At 39.5% G+C, this 21,133-nt stretch overlaps 1 protein-coding gene across 1 annotated transcript; it reads left to right on the plus strand.

The window, feature by feature from the left end:
• Positions 1-10,725: 10,725 nt before the first annotated feature.
• slc10a3 (solute carrier family 10 member 3) lies at positions 10,726-12,650 on the plus strand. Its single transcript, XM_059993093.1, has one exon. The coding sequence runs from the start codon at positions 10,842-10,844 to the stop codon at positions 12,222-12,224; it is 1,383 nt and encodes a 460-aa protein (XP_059849076.1). The 5' UTR covers positions 10,726-10,841; the 3' UTR covers positions 12,225-12,650.
• The last annotated feature ends 8,483 nt before the right edge of the window (positions 12,651-21,133 follow it).

The raw sequence follows: 21,133 nt of genomic DNA on the forward strand, positions 1-21,133 counted from the left end.
CTTACAAAATTCATGTCGAAATCGCTCTAATTGAGCAAAAAGTTCATTGGAATTGAAATTGCACCCCAGCTGAGCTGGTAAGTCCAAATAGTCCACATATTGGTTTGAAATATGGAAATAAATGGGTTTGACTGGGAATCCACGTGGTCTTTCTTTTTCCAATATTTCAACTCCTGCCAAAGTATTCACCCAAATTAACACTTGCCTCACAATAATATTTCAAGAGCAATTAAACATGTACTTGAAGAAGTCAATCTGCAAACTTAAGGGCAGAAAAACTGGGCTCTGGCGCTTATTTGATTGCTCTTTCACAGAGCCTGGACAAACAGAACAGACCAAATAGCTAATATTATTCTACATATTTATATTATTCATTGTGCTGCTCTTAAGATTCCATTCCACTCTCAATTTAACCTTTGCCCTTATGATTTTTATGCTACTTTGAATCTGAAGTAACACTCAATTCATTCTCATTTACATTTGTGTACTAAGGAATGACAAACAACTTTGAATATTGAGGAGGGTGATAGATTTCCAAGTCACACTGATCTACAGCTTGGAGGAAGGAGTACATGAAAGTGGGGGTGGTGCCATGCACCTTCTGTCTGTGTCCCTGGTAGTAGAGGTAGTGAGTTTTGAGCGGTTCAAATAGCATGGGTGAGTAATTGCAATGTGCTTTGTAGATGGTTCACACTGCAGCCACTGTGCTGCAGTTATAGAGAGAATGGATATAGAGAGGGTGGATCATGGGATTACAGTCAACCTGGCTGCCCTGTTGTAAATGTTGAACATCTTGAGAGTTGTTGGTGCTGCACTCACCAAGGCAAAGGGGGAGTTTCAATCAGGTCCTGACTTGTGATTCCAGATGTAGATCATTCATAATAGCATTCCCAACCTCTGACCTGCTCTTGCTGCCACGGTATTTATGAGATGGGTCCAGCTGAGGATGTTGATTGTGGGGTCCCAGTGACAGCAATGCCATTGAATGTCGTGGTCACTACCAGGCAGCTTTCTGTACAAATGTTATTTGTCATTGACTGTTGTCCAGTTTGAGCTGTATGCAGGCAGGGACTGATTCATTTGTCGAGACAATTGAAAATTGTGCCCTCATCAGCAAACGTGCACTTTTAGCCTTATTATAGAATGAACATCATTATATGAAGCAACTGAAGATGATTAGATAGAACTTCTAAAATGTTTTAGGGTTGGCTTAATCCTAATTTACCTTTATGAAAAGGATGATTCCAACTCCTGGAATGGTTTTCCTTTAAAGCACATTGACATGTTTTACATGATGTCATGCTAAATCAATTGTTGCACTTATGTCAAGGTCAGTCACTCACACACTAGCAAACTCCAAAAGGAGCATCAGTGAATATGTTGTTGATGAGTAAGAGCCAGTTGACAGCACTTTAAATGACAGCTTCCATCACTCTGCAGGTGACTGACAGTAGACTGATTCGCAGCACTGGATCTTACTGGGTCTTTCTTTTTTTCTGAACAGGACATGTCTGTGCAAATTTCCACTTTGTGGGTAGATTCAGGTTGTTCATTGTAGTGGAACCAACTTTAGTTTGTTCTGCAATCCAGGTCTTTAGCAATACAGTTGTGATGCTGTCTGTTCTCGTAACCTTTGCAGTATCCGGTTCTGTCAGCCTTGTTTAGATATTATGTGGAGTAAATTGAACTAGCTATGGTGGTGGAGATTTCAAAGAGAAGCTAAACTGCATCACCTCTTTAACACCTATAGAAGAACATGATTGTAAATACTTCGCTCTTCAGCATTTACAGTGCTGGTCCCCACTCACTGAGAAGGAAAATGTTTTTGTACTTACTCCTTCCATTTGATTGTCCATACCATTCTATAGGACTACAGAGCTTTGACCTGATGCATTTCTTTTGAGATCACTTAGCTCTGCCTATGCTTTATCTATTTATCACTCAATAACCCTTTATTGCAGCTTCACTGGGCTGGCAGTTCAGCAAGTTAAGTATGCCTGCTGCACATCTTGGCTTGCCTTTCTGCATTCCTCTTGAAGGATTGATTCCCTAGCTTGACTGTAACGTTGAGATGAGGGCTAAACAGGGGCATGAGGTTACAGATTGCAGTGGCATACTTTTTGTACTGCCAAAAATGATCCATAGAATCTCATACGCAACTTAGAACTGGCAAATTTGTACTCAGCCTATCCCATTTAGCATGTTTGTAGTGCCACACAATGCAATAGAGTGTATCTTCAGTGAGTTCACTTCTGTCAGTGCTATCACGGGCAGACACACTTGCCACAGATAAATTGCTGAAGCTGAATTTAAGCAGGTTCACTCACTACCTGTACAAACTCAGCCTGCTAGCTAGATCCTTCAGGAAATAAGCCAGTTAGATCTATGGTGTTATTAGCAAGCCATTCCTGGTGATGAACATTGAGATCCCTCATCAAAAATACACTCTGTGGCTTTGTTGCTGTCAGTGCATCTTGCAAATGTTATTGAACATCTTGAAGACTAATTGATCAGCAGAGGGAGGACTCTGTGCATAATTATGAGGAGGTCTCATAAATCTAGCAGATCTCTACAGATATATGGTGGTGAAGCATTCTAACTGTTTTGGTATGGATGCTCAAATACACAGGATCGAAAAAGCTATGGAGCCAGCTCCATTATAGGCACTAGCATCCCCACTGCAGACGGCATCTGCAAAGACAATGTCTCCAAAAGGCAGCATCCATCATTAAGGGCCTTCAGCATTCAGGACATATCCTCTTGTCATTACTTCCACCAGGGAGGAAATGGAGGAGACTTGAGACACACATTCAATGTTTTAAGAACAACTTCTTTCCCTCCTCCATCAGATTTCTGAATAGTCCATAAACCTATAGACACTACCTCTCTATTTTGCACTCTTTTCACATTATTTATTTATTTATTGTAATACATAGTATTTTTATATATTGCGTTGTATTGCTACTGCAGAATAGTAAACCCCACAACGTGTTGAAGATAATAAACTTGATCTTGATTAAGATGGATTTGGTCGGATTCCAAATTTGTTCAAGTTCTTGCCTTAGGCCAGTGAAGTGTAGATCAATCTGAGTTTGGTTATTTGATAATAACTGGACCAGCTTAGTCAGTTCAAATTGGTCAAAACATTTCAAAAATATCATGGATTCAAATGCCAATTTGGGTTGTAATCTCGGCTGCCATTGTAATACTGTATAATTATGAGGAGGTCTCATAAAACATAGCAAATTTCTACAGATGTATTGTGGTGAGCATTCTGATTGGTTTCTGCAATGGTGAAATTCAATTTTACTTTTGAACAATTCAAAGATTAGTGAAATACAAAGTTAGGTGGCATCTTCACTGTGAGTGCATCCAACCAATGCCTATTTCATTGGAACAAGTTTTAGCAGGGCCACTCAGCAGACATTTAGGTAATGCGGTTGGGGGGATAGATAACAGGAAATAACTGCAAACAGAATACTGTTAAATTGATCATTTTCAGTTTGGTGGGATGCCACAGTGTTCATTACTGAGCCCTCATCTATTCAATCTATAATAATGACAGCCAAGGAGATCATACATCATATCTATATTTGCTGACAATAGAAACAGAAATGGGAAATGGGGTCATGAGGAGGACTCAATGAGTCTGCGAAAGGATATAAACAAGTTCAAAGTCAAATTAAAATTTATCATCAAAGTACATACATGTCACCACATACAACCCTGAAATTCTTTTTCTGTGGCCAAACTTAACAAATCTAGCTGTAAACAGGATTAATGGACTGCAAACTGTGCAAATGCAGATGTAAATAAATAGCATCTATAATGTATAAATGAGTGTGCAAAGATTTAGCAGATGGGGTATAATACAGGGAAATGTGAGGCTATCCACTTTAATAAAAAGAGTCAAAAACATAAGATTCAGGGGAGAGATGATCATAGTGGATGCTGAGAAGACGTTGACCCTACAGCAGAATCTAAAACAAGGAGGAATTATTTAAAAATAAAGTACTGTATCAATTATCAAAGGTGGAAAGTTGAAAGAATTACTTCTTTCTCAGCATTGTGAATCTTTAGTATTTTCTACACCAGAGAGCAGACTGAGTTATTTAAGGATTTAAGTCATTTATGGCTAAGACAAACAGAGATTTGATTCTCAAGGTCAGGGTGAATCGGGAGCAAAATGTACCTGAGGCCAAGATCAGATCATTTATTATTTTATTAATTGGCGGAGGAGATTTGAAGAGCCCAATGGCCTACGGGGGGGGGGGGGGAATCTTATAGAAACGTATAAAATTCTAAAGGGATTGGACAGGCTAGATGCAGGAAGATTGTTTCCGATGTTGGGGGAGTCCAGAATGAGGGTGACAGTTTAAGGATAAAGGGGAAGCCTTTTAGGACCGAGATGAGGAAAAATCTCTTCACACAGAGAGTGGTGAATCTGTGGAATTCTCTGCCACGGTAAACAGTTGAGGCCAGTTCATTGGCTATATTTAAGAGGAGGTTAGATATGGCCCTTGTGGCTAAAGGGATCGGGGGTATGGAGAGAAAGCAGGTACAGGGTTCTGAGTTGGATGATCAAATACGATCATACTGAATGGCGGTGCAGGCTCGAAGGGCTGAATGGCCTACTCCTGCACCTGTTTTCTATGTTTCTATAATTCAAAACATCTCTAAGAAAGAAAACTTTTTTATTTGTTCCTGTAAGAGTCATGGCCATGCAAGACTCTTCAACGGATCCAACAGTAATTCTTTCCCATTAACCGATGAATATTGTGGTGTAAATTTAAAGATAATAATAACTGCTCAATATTGATTCTGTCTTAATTATAAATTATGTCATAGTTAATGGCTATGAACTTGCAATGGTAACATTATGGTTAAAAGGATGTAATAAATTATTAATACTGAATCACCCCTGTAACTTAATGTTTATATTTGTTTTAGTGGAGGATCATAGGAAGGACTAATATTCAAATCATACATTGAGCAGGTACCTTATTGGAAACAAGTTATAGAAGGAACATTATCACATAATTCAGTATTAGAAAAATCCAGTATGAATTGATATTCAAACCAGGAATGTTTTAATAAAAAATGAGTTTCATCTACAGGTTTGAATGGTACCACATCTAAACTTCAGTGAGTATTTGCTACAAATGACACATCACGTGAAGCAAGTGAGCAATTGGGAACCTGGCCAGCCACATGCATGTCCTTGGGAAGCTGGCTGCAGACAAAATTGGGAAGATAAGAACTGCACCTTGACAAATTCATCCTGTTCATATCTATAGGAGTACTCTAAAATCATATTTCTACACCTCTTCCCTTACTGGCATTAAAAATATTCTTCCAGCTTCAAGTACCACATATACTACAACTACTATACAATTGTTCTATAGATTTTCTAAGTACGCACACAGAAGAAGAATCTCAGAGTTGTATGTGGTGACATGTATGTACTCTGATTATAAATTTTACTTTGAAACTTGAATTGAAACTACATGTAGCTGCACCGAAATGTTTGTGTTTCTGTTAAACATGGTTCTATAATCTTGTTTACTCTTTGGTTAAACTACTGATATGTTGGGATAGTACATCACTTACACAGTTTCTGGTGTGTATGCTAACACTGTTGAAAAAGCCAGAAAATCTCTTTTTCTAGAAGGCAACAGTCTTCAGTGAAAGCAAGTAATTTATTTCTATGTTGTCATTTTGTAATGTTATTAAACATTTAAGTTTCCGGTATAAAAAATTCAACACTTCCATTAATTATTGGTGCTGCAGTAGTTCATAATGTGCTTATATTATTTAAGACATTTGCTCAAATGGAAATTAAACAGTAATCTTCAGTTACGTTAGTGCTACACCAACCAGATTGGCGGTCCAGAATACAGTGGATTCTGGTTAATTGGGACACATCTGGACCAGTACATTTTGGCCCAATTAAGCAACTACCCCAATTAGCTTAAGTTTCATGGAAATAGTTAAATTTTATTTTAAAAAAAGACAAACTACTGTTTAAAGGAGTAACAATTTATGTATTTAATTGAAATACAGAACCAATTAGAACATTACCGATACCTTTACAGTACCATAAAACTGTGTATTAGTTTCTAATAGTTATCAACTGAGGAATTTATCTGTCATGTCCTTTGATTGACTGTAAATGACCAAAATCAATGCAGATACCTGGTGCAGATAATGGACTGCCTTCATACAGTGCTTTAGATGATTGCATCCTCCAAATATTCATTTTCATTCTAACATTCAAGATGATTGTCAATACCTTCATAATTCCTAACTTATTGAAGTAGTAAAATCATTTCATTTTCACTCCTGGCTGGTTATGGCATCTCCAAGCCTCCAAGAATGCTCGAAACTGCAGTAAGCAAAACAGCTCTGAATTGTCTTACTACTTATTTCTCGCCAAGTATCAATGAAAAAAATCACAGCTTTTTGTACAGAACACATGCAATTAATGCTATTTAAAATCTAATCGCTCTAAGCATGGTGTAGTGTCTTAACTGCCACACAAGTGCACATGACAGACGCTAGTTTGAAACTGTTTGGAAGCAGTCTCCTGCTCCAATTAAGCAGCATAGTGTTCCAAATAAACAAAGCGAATCCTGACTATTTTCTTGATTTAGTTTGTGGTCCTTAAAAGTTGTTCAACATAAATGGCTGGCCTGATTAACCAATGATCCAGTTAACCTGAATCCACTGAATATGGTATTAAAATCTATGTTATAACAACTTTCGTAGGATCTTACTGTGTGATCTTATTGGAACTTGTTGGTTTGCATAGTTCCTGCATTACAGCAATGATTGTATTTCAAAAGTATTCAGAACATCCAAAGTTGCAAAAATGGACCATATAAATCCATCTTTTTTTCTTTTTAGTCCTTGGAACACAGGACAAGTATTCCCTTTGGTAAGAGAACTTTCAGTATTTTGTTCCAAAATGGAAACCTGTCAGCTACATATGGAACATAAAACATTAGAGTTACTTGAAAAAAACACTTTGTAGTTATGTGGTAAAAAAGTTTAATATATATTTTAGCTATTATTAAAAATGTAACTTCAAAATTATGCAAATAAATTATGAAGTAAAAGCAAGTTCAGCCTAATTGTGTGCAAGAAGAAAGTGTGATCTCAAGAGCAAATGATTCAGCACCCACAACATAAACTGATCATCCCTTCAATGTTTAGTTGCACTTTGTATGCCATAGGAGTACAGCCAGAGTAAGGGAGGGTGGCAAGATGCATGCTGTTGTAATCAACTGATTTCTCTGTCACATCAAAACCACTTCTGAAAGGCACTACAGTATATTATAAGACCATAGACATAAATACAAAAGTAGGACATTTGGCCCATCGAGTCTGCTCCGCCATTCAATCATTATCCCCTTCTCAGCCCCACTCCCAGCCTTCTTGTAACCTTTGATGCCACGTCCAAACTTATCAAGCTCTACCTTAAATACACCCAATGATCTGGCCTCCATAGCTGCCTGTGGTAATAAATTCCACAAAATCACCACCATCCAGCTAAAAAAAATTCTCCACATCTCTGTTTTAAATGGACACTCCTCAATCCTGAGGCTATGCCACCTTGTACTAAACTCCCCCACCTTGGGAGACATCCTTTCCACATCTATTCTAGGCCTTTCAACATTCGAAAAATTTCAATGACATCTCCCCCATTCTTCTAAATTCCAGTGAATACAGACCCAGAGCCATCAAACATTCCTCATGTGATAACCCCTTCATTCCCAGCATCATCCTTCTGAACCCTCTCCAATACCAGCACATCTTTTCTTAGATAAGAAGCCCAAAACTGTTCATAATAGTCAAGGTGAGGCCTCACTAGCACCTTACAAAGCCTCAGCATCACATCCTTGCTCTTATATTCCAGACCGGTTGAAATGAATGCTAACATTCTATTTGCCTTCCTCACCACCGACTCTACCTGCAAGTTAACCTTATCTAGAAATTCATCTCTAGTTATTAGTGATAAGTTGAAGTTAATAGAATCAACTTTCAGAAGCAGAGTAAAACATGAAGCCACTATCACATACTGCATGTAGCAGTATTGACAAAGGAGGAATATCAGAGTATTTATCATTCATTGGCAGTCTGCTCACTCCTGAGTTGGAAAGTTATCGGACTGAGCTCTATTCCAGGTGATGCCTGTAAGTAAAGATGATAATTTAAAATTTGTCAATACATTAAATCAGATTTTCACATCCAGTCGGAACAAAACCCTCAAACATAAGGCATGAATAGGAGGACAATACTTTCAAACTATGACAATATCTTACAATTCTGGCTGATATCTAAAAGGTACTCACAGTTAATGTGAGTGGAGAGGTGACAACCTATGCCCTTTTGTGTTGTTAGACTTCTCGGTAGTGGGTTATGGTTTAGTCTGAGAAATTTGCCTGAAATATATTATTGAGGGTGTAGATTGATGTGAAGCTATCATGAAAAATTTTTCAAAACTTATCAATTCACTCAATCCTCATCTGCAGCCTAGTCCATTATATTTCATTCATTATATTTTGTTGAATATATGGAATTGATACAGAAGATACAGTGGTTATTCATAAGTAGAAAGAGCTGGACTTGTAACTGTGGAGAGGTAATACAGATGGGGGAGAGTAATAGGAATACTGGACAACACAACTTCTACTTTCTATGCTAGTGGTGCTGAGCTAACTTTTTCAATAAATAAGGTTAGCATCAGGAATCAAAGTATTTCAACATACTGCGTCCTATGTATGGGTGAACATACATATGTATGCCTATGTATGCCTTTTCAACTTGGACTGGCAGCAGTTAGAATCCTCTGAATCTGAATGAAATGTAGAGTTGTTTTAGAGGAATAGAAAGACAACATTTTAATTTTAGATTTCTATTTATTATAAATTATATTTATAATTTATACTTTGATCTCTTACTAGTTGGTCATCTGACTGTGGGCACAGCAGCATACAATTTAAATACTGGAATGGTATCCAGAGATCTGGATCACTAACCCAGAAACATGAGTTGAAATTGCTTGGGGAATTCATTTCAAATAATTTCATAAAATTGGAACTGAGGGATGAAACTATCTGTGGTGCAACACCTTGCAGAACTATTGAAGCCACTGTCTCACAGCGCCAGAGACCCTGCTTCAGGTCGTCAGGTGCTACCCTTGTGGAGTTTAAACATTCTCCCTGTGACAGTGTATGCTTCCTGGAGCAGTTTCATAAACAACCCAGAGGTCATCCAGATCAGTCAAAAGCATCCCTGCCATTTACTCTCAATGTAATGTCTTCCAGCTGCACAACACTCTGAGGTATCCGATTACTACTAAATCTCACTTCTTGAGTTAATTGCCAGCAACACTGGCAGTCGTCTCAACTTTCAAGTCTCTGAGCACTGGAATTCTCTAACAAGATCACTTTATTTCTCCTCTTTTAAAATAATCATTGAAAACATGTTTTCCATGCTCTCAGTTAGCCTGGTGCCAAATCCTATGAAATGCCTTGGGATGTTTTACCAAGATGAGAACCTATATTAATACAAATTATTCTAATTGGCCATTCAATTGGAACGTCTTAGGCTAAAGAACGGCTGTTCTTGTAACTTGTACATAGAAAGTTCCGTGTGCTGCGTCATGAGCTAATATTTCAAGCTGAAGTCCGCAAAATTCAAGTATCAGAATCCCCCAGATTCTGATTCCAAACTGAGCTTAAAAGGACCACTATAACCGGCAAAAGGTAGCCTTCCTTCCATGCCACCTGTCTAGGCTGAAATCATACGCAGATCATGGTGGAAGGGGAAAGGAGTGAAAATAGGCCAAGGTGGGAAATGCCAGGCATGTTACTTTGGTGAAGGCTAGCAGCCCGTCGGGAAAATTGCAACCGAAATAGGAAGCAAAAATCTCCATTCCGCTGAAGGAGGGATGTCCTCACGCTCATTAGTAATCCACATAAAGTAAACAATTTACATCAGGGATCCAAAATGCCTTCTGAGCTATGAATAGGGACTCGATTATGCCGTCAACATCTCGGTTTGTGTTTATTTCATCAAGTTGTCTGGTTCGTATAAATAAAAGTAATCTACCAAACGCAGCACAAAATCGAGGGCTGGTTCCTTAGATAGGATCCCTGACAGTTGCTCTGCCGGCAGCATGAAATATAACGGCAATGAGTAGGCTGAATTATAAAGAACCCATTCAAAGTCTCCACAGAAGACGAGGCGTGACCAAGGTCTACAGGTCATACCACAGAATGCACTAAAAGACTGGGAGAAGGGCGTAGTGTTTAAAAACAATAAACCGGAAAAAAGTCAGTCCGGAAACGTCGGCAACAGATGCATTTGAAAGGCTTTGATCTAATTGGGCTGTACCGCCCGTGCAGTTGATAGGTGGCGACTGATCACGTTAGAGGATGGCAGGAAGAGGGGTGCAGTGAACGGTGCGAGGCATCGCGGCGGGGAAACGGAGTGAACCCCCAGTTCCCGGGCTGACGACAGGAGCGGTGGAACGGGAGAGTGAGTGGATGGCGTTCCCTCTGGTGCTGCCAACCGGCCAACACACACTGACGGCATTATTTTGAGCTGTGCCGGAAGGAAGGAGGTGGGAATTCCCGAGGATTTGGCGTGATTCACTGCGGACTGCCATGGCCGGGCTGCGAACCCCCTGCGCTGGCGCTGATTCGGCGGGCTAAGCCTCCTGCAGGTAAACGTAGGGGCACGAAGAAGTGCGGGGTAACTGCAGTTTGTGTGTGTCCCTTGCCTTCCCGGTTCCCCCTTTCCACTGAATTGACGCAGTAAAAAGTTGTTGCGGAATGGCTGATGTCTGGAAGTTGTGGACAGCCGGCATGAAGAAGGCGCTGCTGCTTGTGGCCATCGTCGGTGGGGTCTACTGCTTGTCGGACTCGAACCAGAGCCATACCACCCCGCCACCCTACTACGTAAACATCGGCGATGGCACTTCGACTCAATTCGACTTCCCCGAAAACACCGACGGTATTATTGTGGTTTCCAGCCGGTATCGAGCGGCCACGGAAAAGGGCTGTACCAGGCTGATAGTTGAGTCTCTGGATCCGGATGTCCTCAAAATAATCAACGTTACCGACGCCGAAACCATTGGCTTGGTGAAAAGTTACATCGTCAGTATTAAATCCCGTCTGGCCGGCACCGCACCACTCTTGATCAGACTGTTGGATGTCGCCAGGGTTAAGCCATTGACCGTGGAAGAGCGAAAAGATTATATCATTAAAGTATCGCCCACTGATGATGTTTTAGGTTACAACGGACTGGCGCATTTCTCTCAAACCCCTATACTTTATTTTCTTTTGCCGTTGATATTTATTAACAAATGTGCTTTTGGTTGTAAGGTGGAGATAGCGGTACTTCGAGGTATTCTGAAGCAGCCACATCCTGTTATTCTCGGGGTGATAGGGCAGTTTGTTGTCATGCCCTTGTATGCATATATTATGTCCAGGATCTTCTCCCTGCCCAAAGCTCTTTCTCTTGGGCTGGCAATTACCTGCTCTGCCCCAGGAGGGGGAGGAGGTTACCTCTACAGTCTTCTTCTCGGAGGGGATGTCACCCTTGCGATTTCCATGACCTTGATCTCCACTCTGGTTGCCACTGGTATGATGCCACTTTCATCCACTATCTATAGCCACATTCTCAATGTTCATGAAACACTCCATGTGCCATTTACCAAGATTTTGGTGACATTACTGTTTATAGCTATTCCCATTTCCACAGGAATGTTAATCAAGTATAAATTGCCACGGGTCAGTAAGTTCTTGCTTTTGTTTATTCGACCCCTCAGTTTACTGTTGATCATTGGAGGACTCTTCATGGCCTATCAAATGGGAGCTACCATACTTCATAATGTGCACAAAGAAATAATCCTTGCTGGAGTTGCTGTTCCTGTCTTTGGACTGTTCATTGGATATCTTATGGCCTATTGTTTGAAATTACCTGTGCCTGTGTGCAAAACAGTCAGTATAGAAATTGGAGTCCAAAATAGTCTGCTAGCTCTTGCCGTGCTCCAGTTGTCCTTCCGCCGCATTGAAGCAGATTTTGCCTCGCAGGCTCCTTTCATAGTGGCCCTGAGTAGCACTTCAGAAATGCTGCTGCTTGTGATTGTTCATTTCCTATACAAAAGTCTCAGGGCCAACCCAGTCTCTGAAGAAAATGGCTTTAAATCCTAAACTTTCTGGATTGGTTCCTCTAAAGCAATGTTGATGCACTGCAAATGTATTTGAAATATTTTTCTACTGACGCATTTTCTAAAATGAGAGTATATAGCTACTGCAGTAAGTTGATTTGTTTACATGGCATTCTGAAATGAGCCACTTTCATGTTTTTGTTGTAAGCACAAAAAGTCTGTATTTGGAAAACTGCTGTCTTAAAATAGGAACTCTGGTATAATCTAGTATCTAATTTCAGTTGAATTGACAACTGTAAGATTTTGTTGCTTTTAGGAAAAGTCTTAAATAATTTTAAATTGTATTGCTTTAAAATAGCTGTGACAATTTCTTTTTAGGCAACAGTTTGTGCTATGTGCAATGACAGTTCTTGTCCCCTGTCAATATCTGAGATGTCAAAGGCATGCAGTATTCAAGCCATTGCCACAGGTATAATGAGAATTCTATGATTTTAGTATTGTCTAGAATGGTACTTGTCAGTGTTTTCTGCTTTGGTAATTGGCAACATTCTCTGAAACATGTGTAAACATACTCCTCAAGTTGGACTGCATAAGTTTTCCAGTGATCAAATTCTCAATGATGGGAGTCTGAGCTTTAATTTGCACTGTGCTATTTTAAAAAATCTTTGATTTTTCTTCTGAAGAAAGTTTTCTCACTTCACCCCACCACCTTTATTGACAGTCTTCCAATCCCATGTTTCTAGGCAGTATTTCAAAAGTTGGTGATTGTGAGGGGTATTAAGCAGCTAGATTTTATTCTGCACACCACTATCTAGTCCAATCATATCCTTGCATGAGAGCTTCCCACTAAAACTTGCTGAACACACAGGACTCCTTTATCACCTCTATCTAAGCACTTCACAAGCCCAAGAGTTCGGGAACTAGTTGTCATTGCCACCGTCACTACTGAGATCAGCACCTTGCCAAAGACTACAAGGGAAGTTACATATCTTTAACTTGAAAAGTTACAATTAGGCTTTTTCTTTAAGTTTAGTTCTGCATTCAAACAAAAAGAAATTTAAAAAATAGATTTAAAATTTGGGCATAGAATTGTAATGATTCAGTATCTGCTGTCAGGTTAACTCATGCAGTCCATTTGATATTGATTTAATTAGCTAGCAATTTGTCATAAATGTTTAGATTGTTACATGGTTGTAGAGAGGTTGAAAAAATTGCTTTTGATTTTTTTTGTGGGGAAACGAAGTATTTTGAAATGGAAGAAAAATCTTGAACACCAGGTATATTATACAAATGCACTTTTACCATTAATAGGAAGAATTACACCTATTCCAGATAGTCTAATTTGGGGTTTTTCAGTATTCTTTCTCTACTGAAGACAGCTTTAAATAGATTGCAATGATTTCTTTTCAGCTGGTATTTAATTTTGAAAACTGCAATTCATAATCTATTTTGTGCAGTCTGCAGTTGCCACGTTCATGCATTGTTACTTAAGTAGTTGTGCTGAGAAACAAGTCTTCTGAAATACATCTGGGATGTTATAAAGATATGCCAGCTACTTTAGCAATTTCAAGATGAAATGAAAAATACTCTGTGGATGTCTGAGTAAACATAAGATAAACTAAAGGTAATTGGCAAAAGAATCAAAAGATGCAAAAGGAGCTTTAAATCATCACGATATGGAGAAAATTTCATAAGAGCGTTCAATGTAAACCATATAACTTCCAATAACTTGAGGGAAAATTTGATTGGCTATGGGAAAAGAGTTGGAAATCATACATTTTTTAAAAGAAATTGACAAAGGCATAATGGTCCGATTGGTCTCTTGTTCTTTGTGTCAGTCTAAATTGGTTTATTAGTAAAATAACTGAATTTTCCTCAATCTGGGTACAAATGCCTTGAGAACACTTCATTTGCCAGGAATGTTTTTACTTTTAATGTGAAAGTCTATAACAGAATACATTGATGCAAATTCTGTGTATGTATTCAGTTTGCTATCAATGAGTTTACATAATAGATGAGCAGAGTTGGCAGATAAAATGGGTTGCTGGAAAAAGGTTACTGTACAATTAACTATCAAGTTGCTCTGCAATATATCATTGTATGTTTTCTACTGTTCAGAGGGATCAGTAATTAAAGTAGGTTTCATACATACAGTCATCATATTTCTATATTTTGTGGGCCATTGCAATTCAGCCAACTAAGACAAAACCCCCATCATTTTATTGAACGACATGAAGGCTTTTCTCAAATTAATTGTTCCACTTCTCTGCAAAGGGTGGTAGAGGTTGATACAATTTAATAAAGCAGTTAAAAAGAACTGCAGAAACACTTTAGCCATGAGTACAGTGTTTGTTGCACCATGACCATTCTTTCTCATTTACTGGAGACCTTTAGCATGAGGGACTTAGTTTACCCAATAGTTTTGATAATCTCATTTTGAGTATGCTATTTCCAGTCAACCTTGAATCATTTAACAAAATAATATTAGTGAAATTACTAATATTTTTTAAAATCAGTATAATTTAACAACTAAATTCATTAGTATTGTCACACAAAAGTCTATCCATTTAGTTGTTTCATTCTGTCTTCATTTAAAAATATGTTGCCTTTCACTGTACTTAATTTAGAAAGAAACATTGAAATAGGCATTTTTAAAATAAATGCATTTTTTGTATATTAGCAGTGAACAAAACTCAGTATTACAGTAACTGAGTTGTGGGTGGGGAAAATACTGTTTGCCAGACCATCAATTTTTGGGGGGTTTACCATTTTTTAGTATTCTACACCACAACTTCCTGTAATAACAAATTCCTTTGCTCTGCAGATTGGAGCATACTATTTTTTAATGTGTTTGTGCTTTCTGCCTTGCCTTGACCGATTCAGTAGCTTTGAAGAATATTGCTTGAGGGAAGAGTGGTTGACAGGATATCTGAAATTCTCTGTGTCTCTGTCCAAGTAGTAGCTGATCTTTTTTAATGTAATTATTAACATAATATGCCAGTTATAACAGCAGATACTGTAAATTCTGACATTTCAAAATAAAATCAGGAAATGCTGAAAACACTGATCAAACTTCTGTCTTCAGAAGCTACCTGACCTGCTGAATATTTCCAGCATTTCCTGATTCATAATGCAAATAATTTGACTAAGACGAAGGCTCATGGGGAAGTACGCCCCAGATAACATATTGTGTATTGACTTATGTTTTTTTTTGCTGAGAAGATTGAATCCATTACCTTCTATAACCAAACTGTTCAAATAAATAAAAGCCTTTGCTTTTGAGTGATTTATGTGAAATTTTGGGAAAACTCCATGTATTTGATTAATAACCATTTAATGCCATCTTTGGAGGTTTTATCTGTGTTCATTTTATGAATGTGATTTGACTACTGGATCAGCTGGGGATGTGTACAATTATTCTAAAACTCAGTGTCTTGTGTTTAGTAAGCATTTAGAGATGTCCCCTGTGTTATGCCTTTTCAGGTTACAGAGATTCACTATTACTGAAATCATAAAACACCACATTAAAATTTGAGATACAGAATAAAAGTCACTCTTAGAAAATTAGTGGTGAAAATGTATTTTTAATCACTTGATACTAGTGCAATCCAATTTGAATATAATGTCACCATATCAATTGGGATGGCAGTCAGAGCCCAGTCCCTTCATGGCCTTGGCTCTCTGCTCCTGGACCATTTAAGTAGGTGTCTCAGTATAGTGCTAGCTACCATCCTCTTCATCTACAAGGTATTTTATCTGATGTACTGTATTATCGGAGGCTGCAGTAGCCATTGGCATTACTACTAAGTTACTGTGTTTTAACCTCTTACTCCCATGATCTCCTTCACCACCTCGCTGAACCCCAATCCTAAAGTACAGATGTATATTCATTTATCACATCTACTTCAAAACATACAGTGAAATGGATTATTTGTATAACAACCACTGCACCCAGAGATGTGCTGAGGGCAGCCTGAAAGTGTCACTGCACTTTCCGGTCCCAACACAAGACAACACAGCAACAGCAAAACAAACATCTTTCCCACCTCATGCACGCAGGCCACCAACCCCAGGATATTGACTTTGGGACTCTAGTCTGTGGTCCAGGCTCCCAGACCTGCAAACATTGGCCTTCAGCCTCCAGTTTCTGGCCTAGTCTTGCCCTCTCCTCTGGACTCCCAGCTTCAGGGTTTTGGGTTTTCTACCTCAGGATACTGAGCTTTGGACTTCAACTTGGGCTTTGCCCTCCAGCCTTCACTGATCTCTGGATATTGACCCTAGGACTCACTGAGCATGGTTTGACCTTCAGATTCCGTTCTTTTCCCTAAAAAATAATCAAGACCCTTTCCTAGTCCACGAGACCCGGATTCCAGAGAAAATGACTCACAGATGAGGGTAGCAGTGCTGCACTCTGAGGTGTCTGTTTGCTTGACCAGAGAGGGCATGCAGTGGAGGAACTCGTCTGATTACCAAGCCAATCAATCGTGTTGCAGCAAATCACAAAGTGAATGGATTTTAGAAATGCAACTCCTTCATAATGTAAGGATTGCTTGTGTGTGATATTGGCACATTGGCAGGGTGGCCCAGTAGTTTAGTGGTTAGCATAGTTGTATTACAGTGCCAGCAACCCAGGTTCAATTCTCCTGCCAGGTCTGATCTAAAGTTCAATATATTTATGGTTTACTAAACTGGAAACTAGTTTCCTGCCTCAAAATCAAAACTTACAAATTGGATGGTGCCAAGTGTGACTCCATTACCTCAAAAGGGAGGGAGAAATCACCAGTGGGAGGTATTTAAGTTTTCAGAAAACTTTTGAGAGTATTGTGTAAAAGTAAAGCATGTTGGACTGGGGTAATATACTAGTATAGATTGAAAATTGGCTGACAGATAGGACACTCAGCAGGGGTAAATGGGACCTACTTGAGTGGCAAGGTTATTGAATGGGTGCTGGGTCTTCTGTTCCACTATAATGTGAGTAAAAGAACTCAACCAGATCCAGCAGTTCCAAAAGCAAAAAAAGTGACTGTAATGGACTCTCTGTAATGACTGGGAGATTCTACAATATTATAACACTAACTGAAATGTAAAGTAGTGATTATAGATAACATGGGCTGTAAAAGTTCCCTTTAATGGCACACACTAGTAAAACAAGGTTTACAAATTTACACCTTCAGCCAGATCAATCTGGTATAATAAGAGCAGGGTAATTTACTTTTGATGTAGAAATCCCACTGTTACTTCATCCATCAGGGATAACGCTGCTTGTACCTGTCCTGATTAAACTTTCAGATTCTTCACCATTTCCATGGCAATAGCGATCTGGCATGCCTTATTGATATGAAGCATTGTCTGTCTAAAAACCTGGAAGTACTCATTTTTAAAATACATCCATGCTTCAATTTATGGTCTGGAAACATCCCATGACTACAGTGCCACAACAAATGCATTACACGAATGATATAATCAGTCACTTCTCCAGGGTTTTGACTGCAGTGAGTGAATTTACCAATGATTGACACTGCAGTACTTTGACAAGCTCATTAAATGAGACAATGATTAGCTGTCATTGAGTGAATCTCCAACACAGGGGCTTCCTGAGTACAAATGATTTAAGAGCAGCTCAATGGCATTCCTGTTAGTATAATGCTATTACAGCACCAGCGACCCAGGTTCAATTCCAACGCGCTCTGTAAGGAGTCCTGCAAAGCAGTGTCATTTGGATTGGCATCACGATCTGAACCAGGTTTAATATCACTGGCCTGTGTTGTGAAATTTGTTAACTTAGTGGCAGCATTACAATGCAATACATTATAAATATAGAAAAAAACTGAATTACTGTAAATGCATACTGAATATTAAATGGTTAAATTTAAAATATAGTGGAAAAACAGCACTAATGAAAAAGGGGAGGTAGTGTTCATGTGTTCAATGTCCAATTAGGAATCGGATGGCAGAGGGGAAGAAGCTGTTCCTGAATTGCTGAGTGTGTGCCTTCAGGCTTCTGTACTTCCTTCCTGACAGTACAATGAGAAGAGGGCATGTCCTGGGTGATGAGGGGAGGGTGGGGTCCCTAATAATGGATGCCATGTTTCTGAGGCGCTGCTCCTTGAAAGTGTCTTCAGTACGTAAGTGGCTTATGCTCACGATGGAGCTAACTGATTTTATAACTTTCTGTAACAACTTTTGATCCTGAGCGGTAGCACCTCACCCCCACCAATACCAGACAGTGATGCAGCCTGTCTGAATGCTCTCCACACTACATCTGTTTTAGGTGACAAAACAAATCTCAAACCCCTAATAAAATATAGCCACTGCTTTGCATTCTTTATAGCTGCATCAATATGTTGGGACTAGGTTAGATCCTCAGAGGCAAAGCGGAGTGAGATGGGACCATTGGAACACAGCAAGGGAAAAGATGTGAAATACATTAAATTGGCAGGGACACGAGTGCCTAGCAATATCCCCTGAATAAGAGGAAGTGTTTAGGCTCTTTATGGTGGGAAGGGAAAAGGCAAAAGGGTAGGTGTTGTATCAGATATATTTGCATGACAGGGAGATATGAGAAGAGGTTGATTATTAGTGGTGACAAGAAGTAAATCACTAATGTGCAGCAAGCATTTGCTTAAAATGTGAAAGGAGAAGGAAAAGGAAGATGTGTCTGGTGGTGATATCACATTGAAGATGGTGGAAATAACTGAGGGTAATCATTGGTAGAAGGCAAAGACAAGGCAAACTCTGTTCTTCTAAGTGAGAAGAAGGGTGACAACAGAAGTACTGGAACTGGAGCAGATATGGTTAACATTCCTGTTAACCACACAGGAAAACCACAGTTGCAAAAGACAGCATCTCGGAACCAAAATGCTGTTATTAAAACAGATACAATAGGGTTCAGTAATGCTGCCTCTTTTATCTTCTTCACTTTCCACACCTTTTCCCTTGCCATATTTCAACTGTCCCATCTCTGATCCCACTCCTCATTTGGGGCCTCAGATTCATCTGTTTATCTCCCCATTTCAATGAATTCCAAGCTCTTGTGGGACTGTCCTGGCAGACCTATTATTTCAACCTGTTTTTCGTCTATAAGATTTGCATCTTGTTTCTCCCCTCACCCAATCTCTTCCATTTTACATCTGCAGCACTTCTGATGCTCTATGATGATTCACGATTTCCAATTTGCTTAATCTAACCAGCTCATCTTCACATCACGACCAGAGGGTTTTACACTTCCTCCTTGAAATAGAGGCCAAGTAAGTCTTCCTCCACCATTACCGTCCTTCACCAATCTAATTATTCAGAGATCGCACAACATTTTCTTGGTCTTTTTCAAATCTGGTTTACTTCGGCAACTTAAAGGGTCCAAGATACACTGTGGGATATCTGCAACCATTATTGTTATAGCACAACTCTAATCCCTTTTTTCTGATACAGTGATGCCTGCTTTCTAACCTCAATACAAAATTCTGTTTTAGTTCTTTTTGCTAGCAACTACCATCCCACTCTTACTTCCACATGGCCCATCTCTGTTCCCTGTCTTGACTGGTCTATCTCTATTTTTGGATAGATTAATAACCAATAGCCATTTAAAAGGTCCATGGACTTCCAGGGTTATTATCAAAAGTCCTTCTCCCTTCTGTATCCTGCAATGAATCCATTCCATTCTCCAATTTTTGCCAGTTTCTGTTTCACTATTCGCAGATAATACAGAACCTGCTGAGTATTTCTGACAACTTCTGCTTTTATTTTTGATTTCCAGTATCTTGTGTTGTTGGTCTCTTGCATAATAGCAGTTTTTTTCCTTCATTCTTTGACGCCTATTTCAACCTCCGATAGGGAAATCATATGTGATTAACAATGCCTTACCAGCCTTTCCCAGCAGACAACACTGCTTCTTGCTCTCCTCTTCCTCACTCTATTGCATAACCTCTCTGGCCTCACCCTCGCACACACATTCCATTTGTTCTCTTCTTTCCTCACCCTTCCCTGAAACCAGTTTGTTTTCTCAGTTCTGCCCTCACAATTCCCTACCCACATAATTTTCAGAGATGCTACCTGCCCTGTGAGATATTTCTGGAATTTCCTGTTTGCCTTTTTCAATCAATGGTAGAAAATGCAACTTACACAGTTTGCATTTTGTTCTGCAGATGGCTTGCTTAAATTGAGAGTCTGCAAACTTATTCTTTGGCATCAAGTTGTATCTGGGTCTCCTCTTTGTTACGGGATGATGTGTTGAACATTCTCACCAAGACTGAGGAAGTTGAATAAACTTGACTGGTTATTTCTCAAGATTGACTTTGGAATTTCCTGCAAACAATGATGCATCTCAAGAGAGCAGTCAACCACCTGAAACTGTCCATAGACAACATAGTCTTGAGAACAAATACTGATTTAAAAGTGTTACAGCTGGAAATAACCACTTTAGATTGAGGGGAAGAGGAAAGGTGGGAGGAGGGTGTGGTGAACTATGTGCCTGTCGGGACACGCCCCTGCTGACTGCTCCTGTGGCTCCTCCCACAGGCCCCTGTATAAAGGAGATCTGCGGCCTGACGCTCGGCCTCAGTCTCCAAGACATTGTATGATAGACACTCACTCCTGGTTCCTTCTTCCAGTCAATAAAAGCCGATATCTCGCCTTACGTCTCAGTGTGAGTTATTGATGGTGCATCAGAGGGGAAGGAGTAGAAGAAGTCAAATAGAGAGTGGAAGAATGGAGAGGTGAAGGAGAGATGAGAGCAGAAGGTAGACCAGGACTGGAGTAAGTGGAGGCGAAGTAGAAATGAATGGTTGAAGTGGGAAAGGGAAGCAGGAAGAGGGATGGTGGAGTGAGCAGGAGAGGGTCAGAAAAGGGTAATGTGGTGAGGTGAGGGTGCTGGGGAGGAAAAGGTTTGGGAAAGAAAGGAAAAGGGGAGAGGGAGATGGGAAAAATGATGGAAAACAGTGTTGGTGAGATTGGAGG

Source organism: Hypanus sabinus, chromosome 17 (assembly GCF_030144855.1).
Source record: "Hypanus sabinus isolate sHypSab1 chromosome 17, sHypSab1.hap1, whole genome shotgun sequence".
Taxonomy (NCBI): Eukaryota; Metazoa; Chordata; class Chondrichthyes; order Myliobatiformes; family Dasyatidae; genus Hypanus; species Hypanus sabinus.